A 14241-nucleotide genomic window follows, 5' to 3' on the forward strand; every position below is an offset into this window, starting at 1 on the left:
AAAATTCCTATATCTTTATTACCGTTTAATTTCATTCAGCAACGAATAATTCTCTGATCTCTCATGTAGTTGCTTGAACTCCATGGGTTAATAGCATTGATGCTAAGTTCTGTGAACTATAACCATCAATAAACTTCTATCATACAACCCTTTTAAAGACGCGTGTGAATATCGATATCATTGACCGAGTTTCATCGATATTATCGTTCGAGTTTTCAGAGGTCCGTAACCTTTTCGAGGATCACCACGAGTCTACATAATAAAGAGAAGAGAGAGAGAGAGAGAGAGCATCGATGACACTGACCGAGTCGCTTTATCATCTTTCTTTTCTTTTTTCTCTTTTTCTTTCTTTCACTTTTTTGCCTAACGAGACCTTTGACGTTGAATAAAGTTGTGATGATTGATAGGTGGATTTTATTAATCCTCCACATAGTATTTATTCGTTATATTCTTTCTCTTTCACAATTGGAGGAACCAATTGCAGCAAGCATAACTATAGAGACGCGAAATTCTAACCTCAATCTTTGTTAAGAATGTAGCGAGTGACGAGTGGCGAAAAGTGAAGAAAGATTCAAATGAGTGAAGAAATTTATGATGTATGATTTTCATATGAAATTATTAATGGATTAATGGATCCATGAGAATATCTTTATCGAATAGAAATGATATTTAAACGTATATATAGAATAGAAGAGCATATAACAGAGAAATATTGTAAATTGATTTTTCTTTGCATAAACTATGAAGAAATTAGATTATCTATATTATCTACTTGTATTCTAATAAATTGTTTCAAAATTTTCGTAAATAATCGCTAACTAGATTTAATCTAAATTATGATTCTATTTCATTTAGATTGTAATATAATTAACCGAATTTCTTCTCATAAAATGTAATATGTATGCATACGTATATTGTCATGAAATAAATAATTAATGGAAATAAAATTCATTTCTATGCACTATTAATCGAATGATTTTATTAAATTAACATTTCTATAAATTATTTTAACATTGAAAATATAATTAATAATTTTTGAAAATATTATTACAAATTGGTGGTAATTAATTCAATTTTGTATATTTTTATCTAATTTTTAGAGAAACCAATTAATACAATGTATCGTTAAAATTATTAATTGCACATGTGTGCAATTAAGAAGATTAGAATTAAAAAGACTAATGATATAACACTACACTATTTTTTTCGTTCTATTTTTACGCGACATATATTGGTTCTAACCATTTGTGTTTCAAAATTTTCGAATTGTTATATTATTTCCAAAATAATTCATCTTAAAAATAATAATTGTAAAAATAATATTTTAATACAATTAATACAATAACAAATAAATATACAAAAAAGAAATATGGTACAGTCTTCGGAAAATTATAAATATTTTAATAATATTAAAATTTTCTTTATTTCCATTTAAAATATTTCTGCTCTTTTCACAAAAATCTAAAATAATATTTTAAATACTTACAAGTTTCGTAATACTGTAAATTTTTTAGAAAAAAATATTAAGAAATGTAATAAATTTTTGTTACCTCACGATGCCCTTTTCGTTTCGTTATTATCATAATTATTATTATTTAATCGTTGAATAATTGAAAATTAATGGATGGATTATCTTTCAAAAGAATAATTAAACCGAAAGGTCCTCGACCCGTAAAGACGCGCCCGATCGCTCGCGTGTTACTGTCTCCTGAGAAAACGTTATTCTCTTATAACATTATCTGCGACACACAATTACCGAACAATTTTCTCGATGTACATTGCTTCTATACAAGCAATTATTCTCACAAACTTGAGTCGAATTTTCAATCGAGACGATCACTGGCAGTGAACAATTCGTCCGATTATAATAGCTGTGCACAGCCACTGTATTTGAGAATCCATAAACTCATGTCTGGACGACCTCAATCTCGAACACTGATCCTTCATATTTTTTGTAAGAAATAAAAAAATATAAGAGAAAAAAGTGCAAAAAAAAAAAAAAGAACACGCAATGAGAATGATGTTATTTCGTTGATATGAAGTGAAATATTAATATCCAAGATCCAACAAATCAAGATGATCGAATATTAGATAAACGAACATCGAGACAACCGACGGGTTTGCCACGGGTCTGCAACCCCTACTGACAGAGGCAGGACACGACCCTTTTCAAATGGGGACGCAGCGAGCTACGATGAGAGAGCAAGTACTCGTAGTAACACGGCGACTCGACGACTGGCGCCGCGTCGTCGAGCTCATTAGCTCTCTTTTCCGACCCCCACTAACCTCCCGTCCTCTGCGCTTCTCTTGCGCTTTCTGTCTTACCACAGTAGTTTCATCTTTTCTGCTCGCGATCGTTTGCCATCTCTTTCTTCCTTACCGGCTGGTGGCGTCTTCTTCTCCCTCTTTTTTCTTTACCATATTGTTTTTCTTCTTTCGGGATTCTATGTAGTTTTAGATATTATATATCTTTACTATAATTTCAGATTGAGTTTTTAATTGTTTCAAATTTTTTTCTTTTACATTTTTCATATTTTTGTTTTCGAATCTTGGAAATATATTCTTTTTCGGGTTTTAATAAAATTTATGTCTTGTCAAGTGAAAAATATCTGCTTCTTTTTAATTACATTGAACTATTTTTTGTATTGATTATGATTTGCTTCTGGACTTACAAAATTAGGTGATTCTATATATATATGTATACGTACACATATATATACATTTCTTGAATCTTCGTTTTATATGTGCTATTGATTCTTTCATCACGTTTGCAATACTATTATTTTTTCTAATTTTCTAATGATTCTTCAATTTATTCTTTAATTTATTATAAATTTCATTTTTAAAATATTATATTTTTTCTTTTTTAAATTTTTATTAAAATCCCATTTTTTAATTATATTTTTTATATATATATTTTTAAAAAGCATAACTTTTTTTTTATCATTTAAAAAAGTAATGATAATATGAATAATTATAACACAAACAAAACATCTAATATTTAATAGAATTTTTTTCTATATTTTTAATTATCGATTGCGTAAAAAATCTGATTTAAATAATATAATATGAAGTAATATAATATTATTAAAGTTATATTTATAATTACAATTATAATTATATATTATATATTATAATTTATATAAATTATAAAATATATATTAAGATTTTAAATTATAAACATTTCTTATTTTTATTTTTTTTTCTTTTTTTTTGGCATTTGATTCCTATCTTGTTATATGGAATAATAAATAAATAGCAACATGAACAAATATTTATTTTCTATAAATGTTGAAAGTATATATATTTGTTTTGTTTGTGGTAAAAAACAAATATAAAGAGAAGGAATAGTGAAAAAGACAGAAATAAATTAAAAATTATAGAATCAGCGCCATCTTTAGAGTCGTAAATAAAATATACAAGGGAAGTAAATATTAGGATAGAAGATAGGAATTAACTGCTAGCGCCATCTCTTGGGTTTTAAATATACTTCTTTAAAGACAGGATAAGATAGGGTAAACATTGATCGTCATGACATCTCTTAAATGAAATATGATTTATAATTATTTCTGATTCTATTTTTATCTTTTTTTAACTATTTATTTTCATTGTTTATGTATATTTCATCTGCGACATCCTAAAAATGGCATTGATTTCATAATTTTTGATCTATTTCTGTTCTTCTCTCACTATTTGTCTATATTTATTTTTGGCGAGTGATCACAGATATTAATTGTTGTCAATATGTTTTCATTATTTTTCTTTCAAAACTACGGTATGCTTTAATCTTTAAGCAAAAAATATATATATTAAATTATTATCTTTAAAACAATGATCTCATCTATATATCATTTTATTTCTAAAAATTTTTATTTCTAACTTTAAAATTTATTTAATTGTTAAATTAATTTTAGTAATTTATCTTTATTATACTTTACAAATAGATTTTAGAATTAGTATAATTATTTGATGAGACTTTGTGATGTTATTATTTTTCAAAGTATAATTCTTGATTATAAAATTTATAAATAAAATTTTTATTCAAAAAATTAGAAATATTATATTAAAAAGATTACTCTTTGAAAAATGATATCAAACTACTATATATACCCAATATAGAATTTACAATATTCTTTTTGGGTATCTTCATTATCTAGATTGGGCTGCAAGTCATATGGAATATCGTATATATATATATATATCGGATATTGAACAATCTACATTATTCTACATGACATTTTTTCGACGATTTCTTTTTAACTAAAGCATAATTCATTATATTATAATGAAATATAGATTTAAAATAGATGCAATGGATATAGAAATGTCATGTGTCAAATATCGAATATCAAGTATTAAATGTAAACTATCAAGTATGAAATGTTAAATGTCAAGTAATAAACGTTAGACGTTAAGCTTTAAAAGAAAAAAAACTTAAGTATTAAATATTTGCATTTCAAGAAATTTAATGTAAAAAAAGAATTAAGCATAGAATAATGTATAAACACAAAATTATTGAAAACATGAATAATTTATGTACTATCAATATATTTAAAAAATTTATATAATATTTATTAATATAATAAATAGATCTTATACAAGATATTAAATAGATGTTATACAAATTTTTTTATCCCCAAATTATTTTATTTTCAAGTTATAATTCACATAAATAGAAGCTTTTTCTAAACTGATAAAAACTATAATTAATTCAATCATATTTAAAACTGAATGATGAACAGACAAAATATTATATTTAATTTTACTATATTATTATCTAGTAAATTTTTTTAATAAATAACTTTAATAAAAAAATTGATAAAAATTATTGATTTCATCTATTTGTCATTTTAAATAACTTGTATTTGCATTCATGTATATACATATATATATATATGTATATATATATAAAGATTATATAAGATATATATGTATATGTATATAAATGCAAATACAGGTCATCGAATTGACGCAATTCTCGATATATTCGCGAGACAAAGTAATCGGAAACGGTCTATTTCTCTTGAGTTCGTTTTCGTGCGCAAGTGCTTTCCATATCTAACCTTTGTATATATACGTATATATACATATATACACACATAATACCAAATGCTTCTTGATCTTTTTGTTCGGCATTTTTCGCATGTATCTCGTATCCGATCACCGATTATTCCGATCCTCTCAGGATTTTATGTTCGTTCTGTTATATCTTTTCTAACTCGAGCTTTTCTCGATATTTTTGCGCATTGTTGTTCCTCGCGTCTCCCTGTTACTTTACTAACCTCTACGCTCCCTGTTTGCTTCGATCTCCCTTTTTCTTTTTTCCTTTTCTCTCTCTCTCTCTCTCTCTCTCTCTCTCTCTCTCTCTCTCTCTCTATCCATGAGTCGAGATGCGCTGCAGTCGACTTCCACTTGGTCGAGCGTGATCGAAATTGATCTACGCGGTACAAAAGAGTGTATCGACGGTCGGGACACTTCGGTCGGGCCGATAGCAAAAGAGTTAATTATAAAGAGCCGAGCATCAAAATCCGATACGTTGTCCATCGTTGTTACTAACGGCGATGACCAATGAAGCCTCAGTGCGCGTTCGCTCGATCGCGAACTGAACGTCGACCGGTTTATCGGACATGGTAAGATCGATATGTAGCGGCAGATAGGTTAGAAGAAAGAGACACTCGATTTCATAATAAAATAAAAAAACACCAAGTTCGTTTTTATTCAGACCGGGATTATCCGAGAATCGATGGTTGTTGTGTACCGGTATATATGTTTTATTGTGATTGAAGAAAGGTTAGTTTATATCGATGGCGCTGCGATATGCAATTTTTTTTTTTCAGTATACACAATGTATGCCGTAAGCTGACAAATGTAAGTAATATATGGTATATATGGTATTATAACTTGGAAAATCGTGAGAGATTCAGTGAAGTTTATTTGAAATTTGTATCTATAGTATATTTTCGATCGGATAATATTGTTGATCTGTTATAAATCTATTGTAAATCGTTGTGATTATTTATTACAAATCTTTTTTAATATGAACTTTCATATTGAATCTAAGAATCGATATAATCTATAAAGAATTACACAATAGAAGATGTTCTATTTATTCTATCGAACACGTGCCTCGCTGCATGCATTATATATATATATGCATATATAGTATGTTGCCATGAAAACCGGCTCTTCGATATATTTTCATCCTATTCGTGTAACAACGATTAAGAACATTAAAATATTTTCAAATAATACGAAATATCAATTTGAAAATTTAATCCAATTAAAATTAACCTGTATACGCGAAATAATTATTTGTTTTTCTTATTAAAGAAAAATAAATTTATCTAAATAAACAAGTAAAAATTAATTTTTATCTACAAATCGATTAATTTTTCTAACAAATCTCTTACTCCCTCGGTTTTCCACTATGTACTCGCAAAAACGACTATTTTATTAACCCCAGATTTCAAGTTGATTGCCTCTAAACAGTTAATGGATTACGTCGAATGCTTCGGGAAAGTTTTATCTTTTATTGCAAAACGGGAGCGTGTGAGCAATGAATCGGGTATTTGGAATTAACATCGAGTCAAAGTTTTACCTGTTGCAGCGGGGCAATCACGGAAATTGCAAACTCCCCCGCTTTACATGTATCTACGTGCACGATTTCGTGATCCTGACACGTCAACCTTGGCCTTATTAGATTTTCAAACTCGATATCTCTTTTCTAATTTAAAAATTGTTTCGCAAGAATCGTATCGTTTTCGACATACGTGTTATACACGTGACAACGATTTAAACGAAAATTTAACGAAATAAAGTTAAATTTCTTTTTTCCATCCAATTTTTGAAAAAATTTTTCTTACATCGAATAATTAAATTATTTCTTGCCAAATTTGCTTGATTCGCATATAATAATATAATATTCAAGCAAATACACATAATTACAAACGTCGAGAATATCGACATATCGATAATTCCAGACATTAAAGACCAACTCTTTTGTTCATGGTACTAATGCTTTCATTGATCTTTTAAGTGGCTACCTATTACTCTTCATTAAAAACTCCTTCGAATACAAAATAGAAAAATTTGTAAAAAGTAACTCATGATGTAATATTTCTAATGTAAATTTAAAATCTCTACCAAAATAATAGCATCTAAAAAAAAAAAACTAAATTCGTGTAAAAATTTTTTTTTCTTTTAATCAATTTTAATTTATGAAATTTTTTCCGATTAAAATAAGATCCATATATATACGTATTAAATATATACAGGAAAATTGCATTTTAAAATATTATAAAATATTATAAAATTAAATATTAAAATAAAATATTATAAAATTATAAAATATCTGTCATAATTTAAAATCTCTATCAAAATAACGCCTAGCATCTAAAAAAAAATATACTAAATTCGTAAAAAATTTTTTTTCTTTTAATCAATTTTAATTTATGAAATTTTTTCTGATTAAAGTTAGATCCATATATATATACGTATTAAATATATAATGATTCAAATTATATACAGGAAAATTGCATTTTAAAATATTATAAAATATTATAGAATTAAATATTAAAATAAAATATTATAAAATTATAAAATATCTGTCATAATTTAAAATCTCTATCAAAATAACTAGCATCTAAAAAAAAAAAAAATTAAATTCGTGTAAAAATTTTTTTTTCTTTTAATCAATTTTAATTTATGAAATTTTTTCTGATTAAAATAAGATCCATATATATACGTATAAATATACAGGAAAATTGCATTTTAAAATATTATAAAATATTATAGAATTAAATATTAAAATAAAATATTATAAAATTATAAAATATCTATCATAATTTAAAATCTCTATCAAAATAACGCCTAGCATCTAAAAAAAAAAAAATATACTAAATATACTAAATATACTAAAAATTTTTTTTCTTTTAATCAATTTTAATTTATGAAATTTTTTCTGATTAAAGTAAGATCCATATATATATATATATATATATATATACGTATTAAATATATAATGATTCAAATTATATACAGGAAAATTGCATTTTAAAATATTATAAAATATTATAGAATTAAATATTAAAATAAAATATTATAAAATTATAAAATATCTGTCATAATTTAAAATCTCTACCAAAATAACTAGCATCTAAAAAAAAAAATATACTAAATTCGTGTAAACATTTTTTTTTTCTTTTAATCAATTTTAATTTATGAAATTTTTTCTGATTAAAGTAAGATCCATATATATATATACATATTAAATATATACAGGAAAATTGCATTTTAAAATATTATAAAATATTATAAAATTAAATATTAAAATAAAATATTATAAAATTATAAAATATCTGTCATAATTTAAAATCTCTACCAAAATAACTAGCATCTAAAAAAAAAAATATACTAAATTCGTGTAAACATTTTTTTTTTCTTTTAATCAATTTTAATTTATGAAATTTTTTCTGATTAAAGTAAGATCCATATATATATATATATACGTATTAAATATATAATGATTCAAATTATATGCAGGAAAATTGCATTTTAAAATATTATAAAATATTATAGAATTAAATATTAAAATAAAATATTATAAAATTATAAAATATCTGTCATAATTTAAAATCTCTATCAAAATAACGCCTAGCATCTAGAAAAAAAAAAAATATACTAAATATACTAAAAATTTTTTTTCTTTTAATCAATTTTAATTTATGAAATTTTTTCTGATTAAAGTAAGATCCATATATATATATATATATATACGTATTAAATATATAATGATTCAAATTATATACAGGAAAATTGCATTTTAAAATATTATAAAATATTATAAAATTATAAAATATCTGTCATATAAATAACAATAAGAAAGAAGTATATATTCAATGTATATATAACTCACCGTGCTGTCCATGGTAAAACTTTGGTGCCTTCCAAACTGATGCTCCTCAATTCGTATTTGGATCTGTGGCGAAGCGGTGAACCAGGCGCTGTAGTCGTGTGGACAACGTTCCTCAAGCTCTTCGAGCTACTTCCGGTGAGTGCGTGCCTCCTACCGCCGGCACCTTCTCTCGTCGATTGATTTGTCGATCTTTTTAAAGAACTCATCGTTGATACAAGGATTATTTTCTCAAATAACAATTCTCTCGCATCTTTCTTCAATATTCGTTCTTTGAAAAATTCTTTTCAAATTTCGACAGGAGAACGAATCACGTGCTTCTTCATTTCTTTTCCTCGGAGGAATTCTATTTTAAACGAACACTTTTAGAATCTTTCATCCGTCGTCCATTCCAAAAAAAAAAAAAAAATATATAAAAATCAATGTAATTCAAATTTTGCAAAATTTTCAAAGTTGATGAATTTTCAAATTTTGATGATCTCAGATCTAATTCTTTGGTCCACTTTCTGACTTCAAGAATTAATGTGTATTATTGTTACTTTGTTTTTTAATTATTTCTTCTTTTTTCGAAAAATAGAATTTTTTTTAAAATTATTTTATAGTCGAGTTTTCACAAGTTTCATTTGTAAACTTTTTACAAGAGTGTTATTATTATATCAGAATTAAATGTTAATTGCTATTTAAAATGTACAATTCAGAACGATTCAACTTCAAAATATTTCTTCGGTTGTTTTCAGAAATTTTTCAATAATCCATTTATAGAGTATTAATAAAGAAGGTTTCCATTACTGATTGAATTCCTCTTGTTTGAAATTTCACTTGCTTCAAATTGCTTGATCCACTTTGCGATTTCCAAGATAAATATATCGTGTCACTTTTCAAAGAATCATAATTAAATCACTTTTCCACTTCGAAAAACAACTTTTTTAAAGGACAGTTCTTTGCTTCGAGACTTAAAGGATATATCGTCAAAAAATGATAGTTCCAATTGTGGATCATAGTTTTCTTGAAATTTCGTGTCGAAGCTCTACTACTTTGTGAAGTATTTCCTTGGAACAATTTTTTTATTCTAAAAAATAATGGTTTTTTAAGAATAAATGATGAGAGAAAAACAACAGAATAAGAATAACAGATCTAAATTATATTTTGAGCTTTCTTCATTAATCTATGAGGTACTATTGGAAAACTAATAAATATATATATTATTTATTATTAATTCATTATTATAATTTTTCTTGAACTTTCATGTAAAATGTTTTAATCATAAAGATAATAGAGTTAATAAAGATATGATTTCTCTTAAAATCTATTTGAAGTGTAATTTATCTTGAAGATAATATATTTCTTTTCACACATTTCAGAAATTATGATATTATGATATTACGACATTTCAGAATTTTGATATTAAGGGAAAGTATTCAATATTATCAATCAAAAATTTTCTAGAGTTATATATTGAAAATTCTGGATCATATTCTTGTATCAACAAATATCCTTCATTCCATGAAAACTTTCTTAATCTTCTTCAAACTTTTCAACAATCAATCCTCATTTACAAACTGTTATCAAAAATTCAACAAATCCTTAATCATTAATTCAATTTCTCCAGAGAATTTATTTTCAAAATTCTGATTCGTTTTCGATTTTCAAATGCAAACATTCTTCTTTATTTTTACACGAGATCATTTATTTTCTTCAAAAACCTTGAATACAAAGTAGTCTTAAATTTTTCCTTTCCCAAATTCGATGATTAAATTAAAAAAAAAAAAAAAAAAAACAAACAAACCTTCGTGTTCGGATTATTATTTGAAAATCCAATAGTCTTAGATATTAATCGAACTATTTTTCAAATAATCGTATCAAATTCCTCGATCTACTTTATGTTCTCAATCATAAATATATATCTCTATTTTCCACAACGTTCTTTAAATCGTTCTGGTATTCCAGCAAAGAGGCTATCTTTCAATATAATGCCTCTGAAAAATTTCTTAATTTTCTTCGATGAATTCTTCGGAAATACGTCTTTATTTGCAGGATATCGTAATCATTAATTCCCTTTAAGAAGAAATGTTAAAATTTTTTAAAGATGAACAATATTTTTATCTTCTGAAAAAATTCACTTTAGCCAAATGCAGGATAAATCTAAATTTCTTTCATAAATTCTTCAGAAAAAAATACTTGTATAATTACGCACCATCAAAAGCAACGAATTATTAATCAAATTCTTCTTGAATTTTCGTAGAAGTATTGTACACACTTTCAACCATATTCCTATTCTTCGAGAAATTCTTTGAATCACAATTTTTTGCAACAACAATCTTCAGATCACAAATATTAATTTTAGAAAACTACTAATCAAACATTTTGATATATTCATAAAATATCAAGCATAAATATATTTCTCAAATTAATCAGGTACCACTTTTCTATTCAAAACATGTCTTCCAATAAATCATTTCTTCTTTAACTTCATTATTATTTAAATTCTTCTTTCTTCTTTATATAAACTGAATTTCAAATTATACAGAAATTTAAATTTTGACAAACAACAATTCTATCTAAATATTAATCGAATTCTCCAACATAGTTATTCAAACGTAAACATACTTCTCACAAACATCGTTCAGATATCACTTTTCTATCTCGAAACTATATATATATATTTTCTTCCTCTTTAGAATCTTCAAAGCTTATACGAGGTCTCGATTATAGAGCAATCAATTGTAGAAACCAATAAACTTGCGACGATTAATGGAAATAGAATTTCATAAACGTTGTCGGTTCCATATAACGAATAATCCTTAAAATCGAATAATCGAGTCGACTGCTCATCGTACGTTCGCCATTCGAGGTTTTTGTCGTTGTTGGTCAGACGGGCAACTGAACCGTCGGATGAACAACCGGCAACCATAAATGACTGCGCCACCTTTCAACCCCACCATGAAGCATGGTTCGCCACCATAACTGGCCGCGAGCGTCGTGTCTTGCTATCCCCACTCCCATCGCGTCTCTTCTCCGATGCTTCGATCATCGGACGTTTTTCCCCGGCCGATACCCTCTTTTCAACTAGTTACGCTTCACTGATTCGGGATCGATCCACCGCGAGATCCAAACGCTTCCATTCTACCGGTAACCTGTTGATAAACAATCAAGAACACCGCACCATCAACTTTCTCGCTCTTTTTTTCGTTCGATTAAACGATACTGTATATAGTATCCACTGTTTTCTGCCTTCTTGCGTTGCTTAAATAAAACTTGGAAAGGATTTGTGTTACGGTTCACAGAAGAGAGACACGTATTTATGGGTACATACATCAAGTAATACACGGTGACGGAGAAAGTCTGCTTTCAAGCGTGCGGCTCGAAATGGAGGTTAGGTTTGTTTCGGCAATCTTTTGACAATGGTGTTCTCTTACGATGCTGTATTTACTTTCTTCGTGAAAATTTATTATTGTTTCACAGTTCATTGATTGAATTACTTTTTTGAAGGTTGTATTTTTTGTTATGATCGTTTCTTTAATACATTTTTTTCTTCTTTTTATTATTAATTCAGTCTAATCCTATATAACATTAATCCTATATAACATATGTTTAAGAAATTGATTCTATAATTCTTTTAAATCAAACATTTGGTAAATATTGAGTAAAAATCTTTAAAGAATATTTATTATATAATTATTTTATTTTTATTAAGAAGTTTATAAATACATAATATCGTTTATCGATTCAATTATTTTTCATACATTCTTCGATATCTCTCTTCTGTAAAAAAATTCTCTATCTAATAATTAATATTGCTTTATGATATGATTTATGGTATCAAAAAATTTTGAAGTTTTTTTTTGAAAGGAAAAAGAATAAAATACTTTACGATAGATTTCTTAACCTTTCTAAAATATCGTACGAAGGATTCCATTCTTTTTATTGATTTTCGAATAATATTGATTCAAAATAAATATTGGAAATTATTTAATCTTGATTTAAAAGATTATGATATTCGAAAAAAACATATTCTTTTTTTCATAAAAAATACGGAATTCTTCCCATTTATTAATTTAATAAACAAAATTCAATTTATTTTTTTTGACTCTAGAGTTTAGATATTTCGATTTATGTATATATATCCTTTTAACCTAATTTGATAAATTATTTTATATCAGCAATATTTCTTACGAAATACTTCGTCCAACTTCGTTTCACATATATAAAGCAGCAAAAATATATTTACGACACGTATTTCATTAACGATAATTTAAAAATCGTTTATCCTACTGGACTGCAATACCAAAGGAGGCGAAGAAATTCCTTTGACCATCTTACACTCATTAATTTTATTTACCGATCGTTCTCATATTCTCTTTCGATGACAATACTCGCATTCCACGATTAAAAATTTTTTCTACGATTTTTTTAAAATTTTTCGCTTAATGATATAATTTTAATAATTTCATAATAATAATAATTTTTTTAATAAACATTTAGATTTTTTGGTATATATATATATATATATATATATATAATGAAAATAATTTTTCAATTTTTTTTTTTACTAAAAAATTTACAAAGAGCGAAATTAGTTTTTAGGAGATGAAGATCATATCTTCAATCTTGTGGGGTACAGTTAATATAGTTTCTCGAAGATTGCTTTAATTATATTTCGAATTTGATAATTTAAAAGTTTTAATTGAAAATTAGATTCGATAATGAAATATTAAATCTCGTTTGATAAAGTAGAGTTGTAGAGTTTTGCGAAATGTACTACTATCTTTTCGCCGGAAAGAAATTCAATTTCTTAAAATCTAATTTAAGAGGGGAGATCAAGTACTAGCATCAATCTTAATCTATTATTTCATCTATTGTGGTAATAGAGTAATTTATCATCGAAAACACTTTCACTTCTTTTTTTTTTTTTTTCATAACCTTTTAATATCGATATTAATTTATCGTATTAAATAAATAAATTATTTATGATTTTTTTCAGATCGAAGAAAATTGAATTGTTGTAAGATATAAGAAAATATTAATCTTTTTTAAACGAAAGCTACACGTGGAGATTGATAATTTCATTTTTTTTTATTTTTTATTAAAAATTATTTTGTGGGATATAAATTTCAGTTATCTTTTTTCATAAAAATTTTCTTCCTGGAAAATGTAATAAAAAGTAAAATAAATGTTAGTTCTAAAGTATTTCGTAATTTGATAAATTTAATTCATCAATTTCGTGAAAAATAATATCCAAGGAACAAGTCGCATAAATCTCTATTTTAAAAAGATTCTTAAAAGATTTTCCATCTTGCGCAACAATTACTCCTAAATCACACCTGTTAATC

At 25.7% G+C, this 14241-nt stretch overlaps 1 protein-coding gene and 1 long non-coding RNA gene across 10 annotated transcripts in view; one reads left to right on the top strand and one right to left on the bottom strand.

Annotated features, from left to right (window-relative positions):
• LOC413473 (GTPase-activating Rap/Ran-GAP domain-like protein 3) overlaps positions 1 to 12453 on the bottom strand; it is a 23033-nt gene extending 10580 nt beyond the window's left edge. The window contains exons 1-2 of one of the 7 annotated variants that reach the window (XM_016912597.2): positions 10698 to 12453; positions 8915 to 9980 (exon numbers count right to left, since the gene is read on the bottom strand). In XM_016912597.2, the coding sequence (XP_016768086.1) occupies positions 8915 to 9120 (206 nt within the window). In that variant the 5' untranslated portion in view covers positions 9121 to 9980; positions 10698 to 12453. Of the gene's footprint in view, positions 1 to 1550; positions 2306 to 8914; positions 9981 to 10697 lie in introns of those variants that run through there. The other 6 variants (XM_026441464.1, XM_026441463.1, XM_016912596.2 and 3 more) reach the window with 6 other exon arrangements.
• LOC113218880 overlaps positions 4891 to 14241 on the top strand; it is an 18342-nt gene continuing 8991 nt past the window's right edge. The window contains exons 1-2 of one of the 3 annotated variants that reach the window (XR_003304959.1): positions 4891 to 5630; positions 5838 to 5868. This is a non-coding gene — a long non-coding RNA (uncharacterized LOC113218880). Of the gene's footprint in view, positions 5869 to 14241 lie in introns of all 3 variants that reach the window. The other 2 variants (XR_003304958.1, XR_003304960.1) reach the window with 2 other exon arrangements.

This window comes from Apis mellifera, linkage group LG6 (genome assembly GCF_003254395.2).
Source record: "Apis mellifera strain DH4 linkage group LG6, Amel_HAv3.1, whole genome shotgun sequence".
NCBI lineage: Eukaryota > Metazoa > Arthropoda > Insecta > Hymenoptera > Apidae > Apis > Apis mellifera.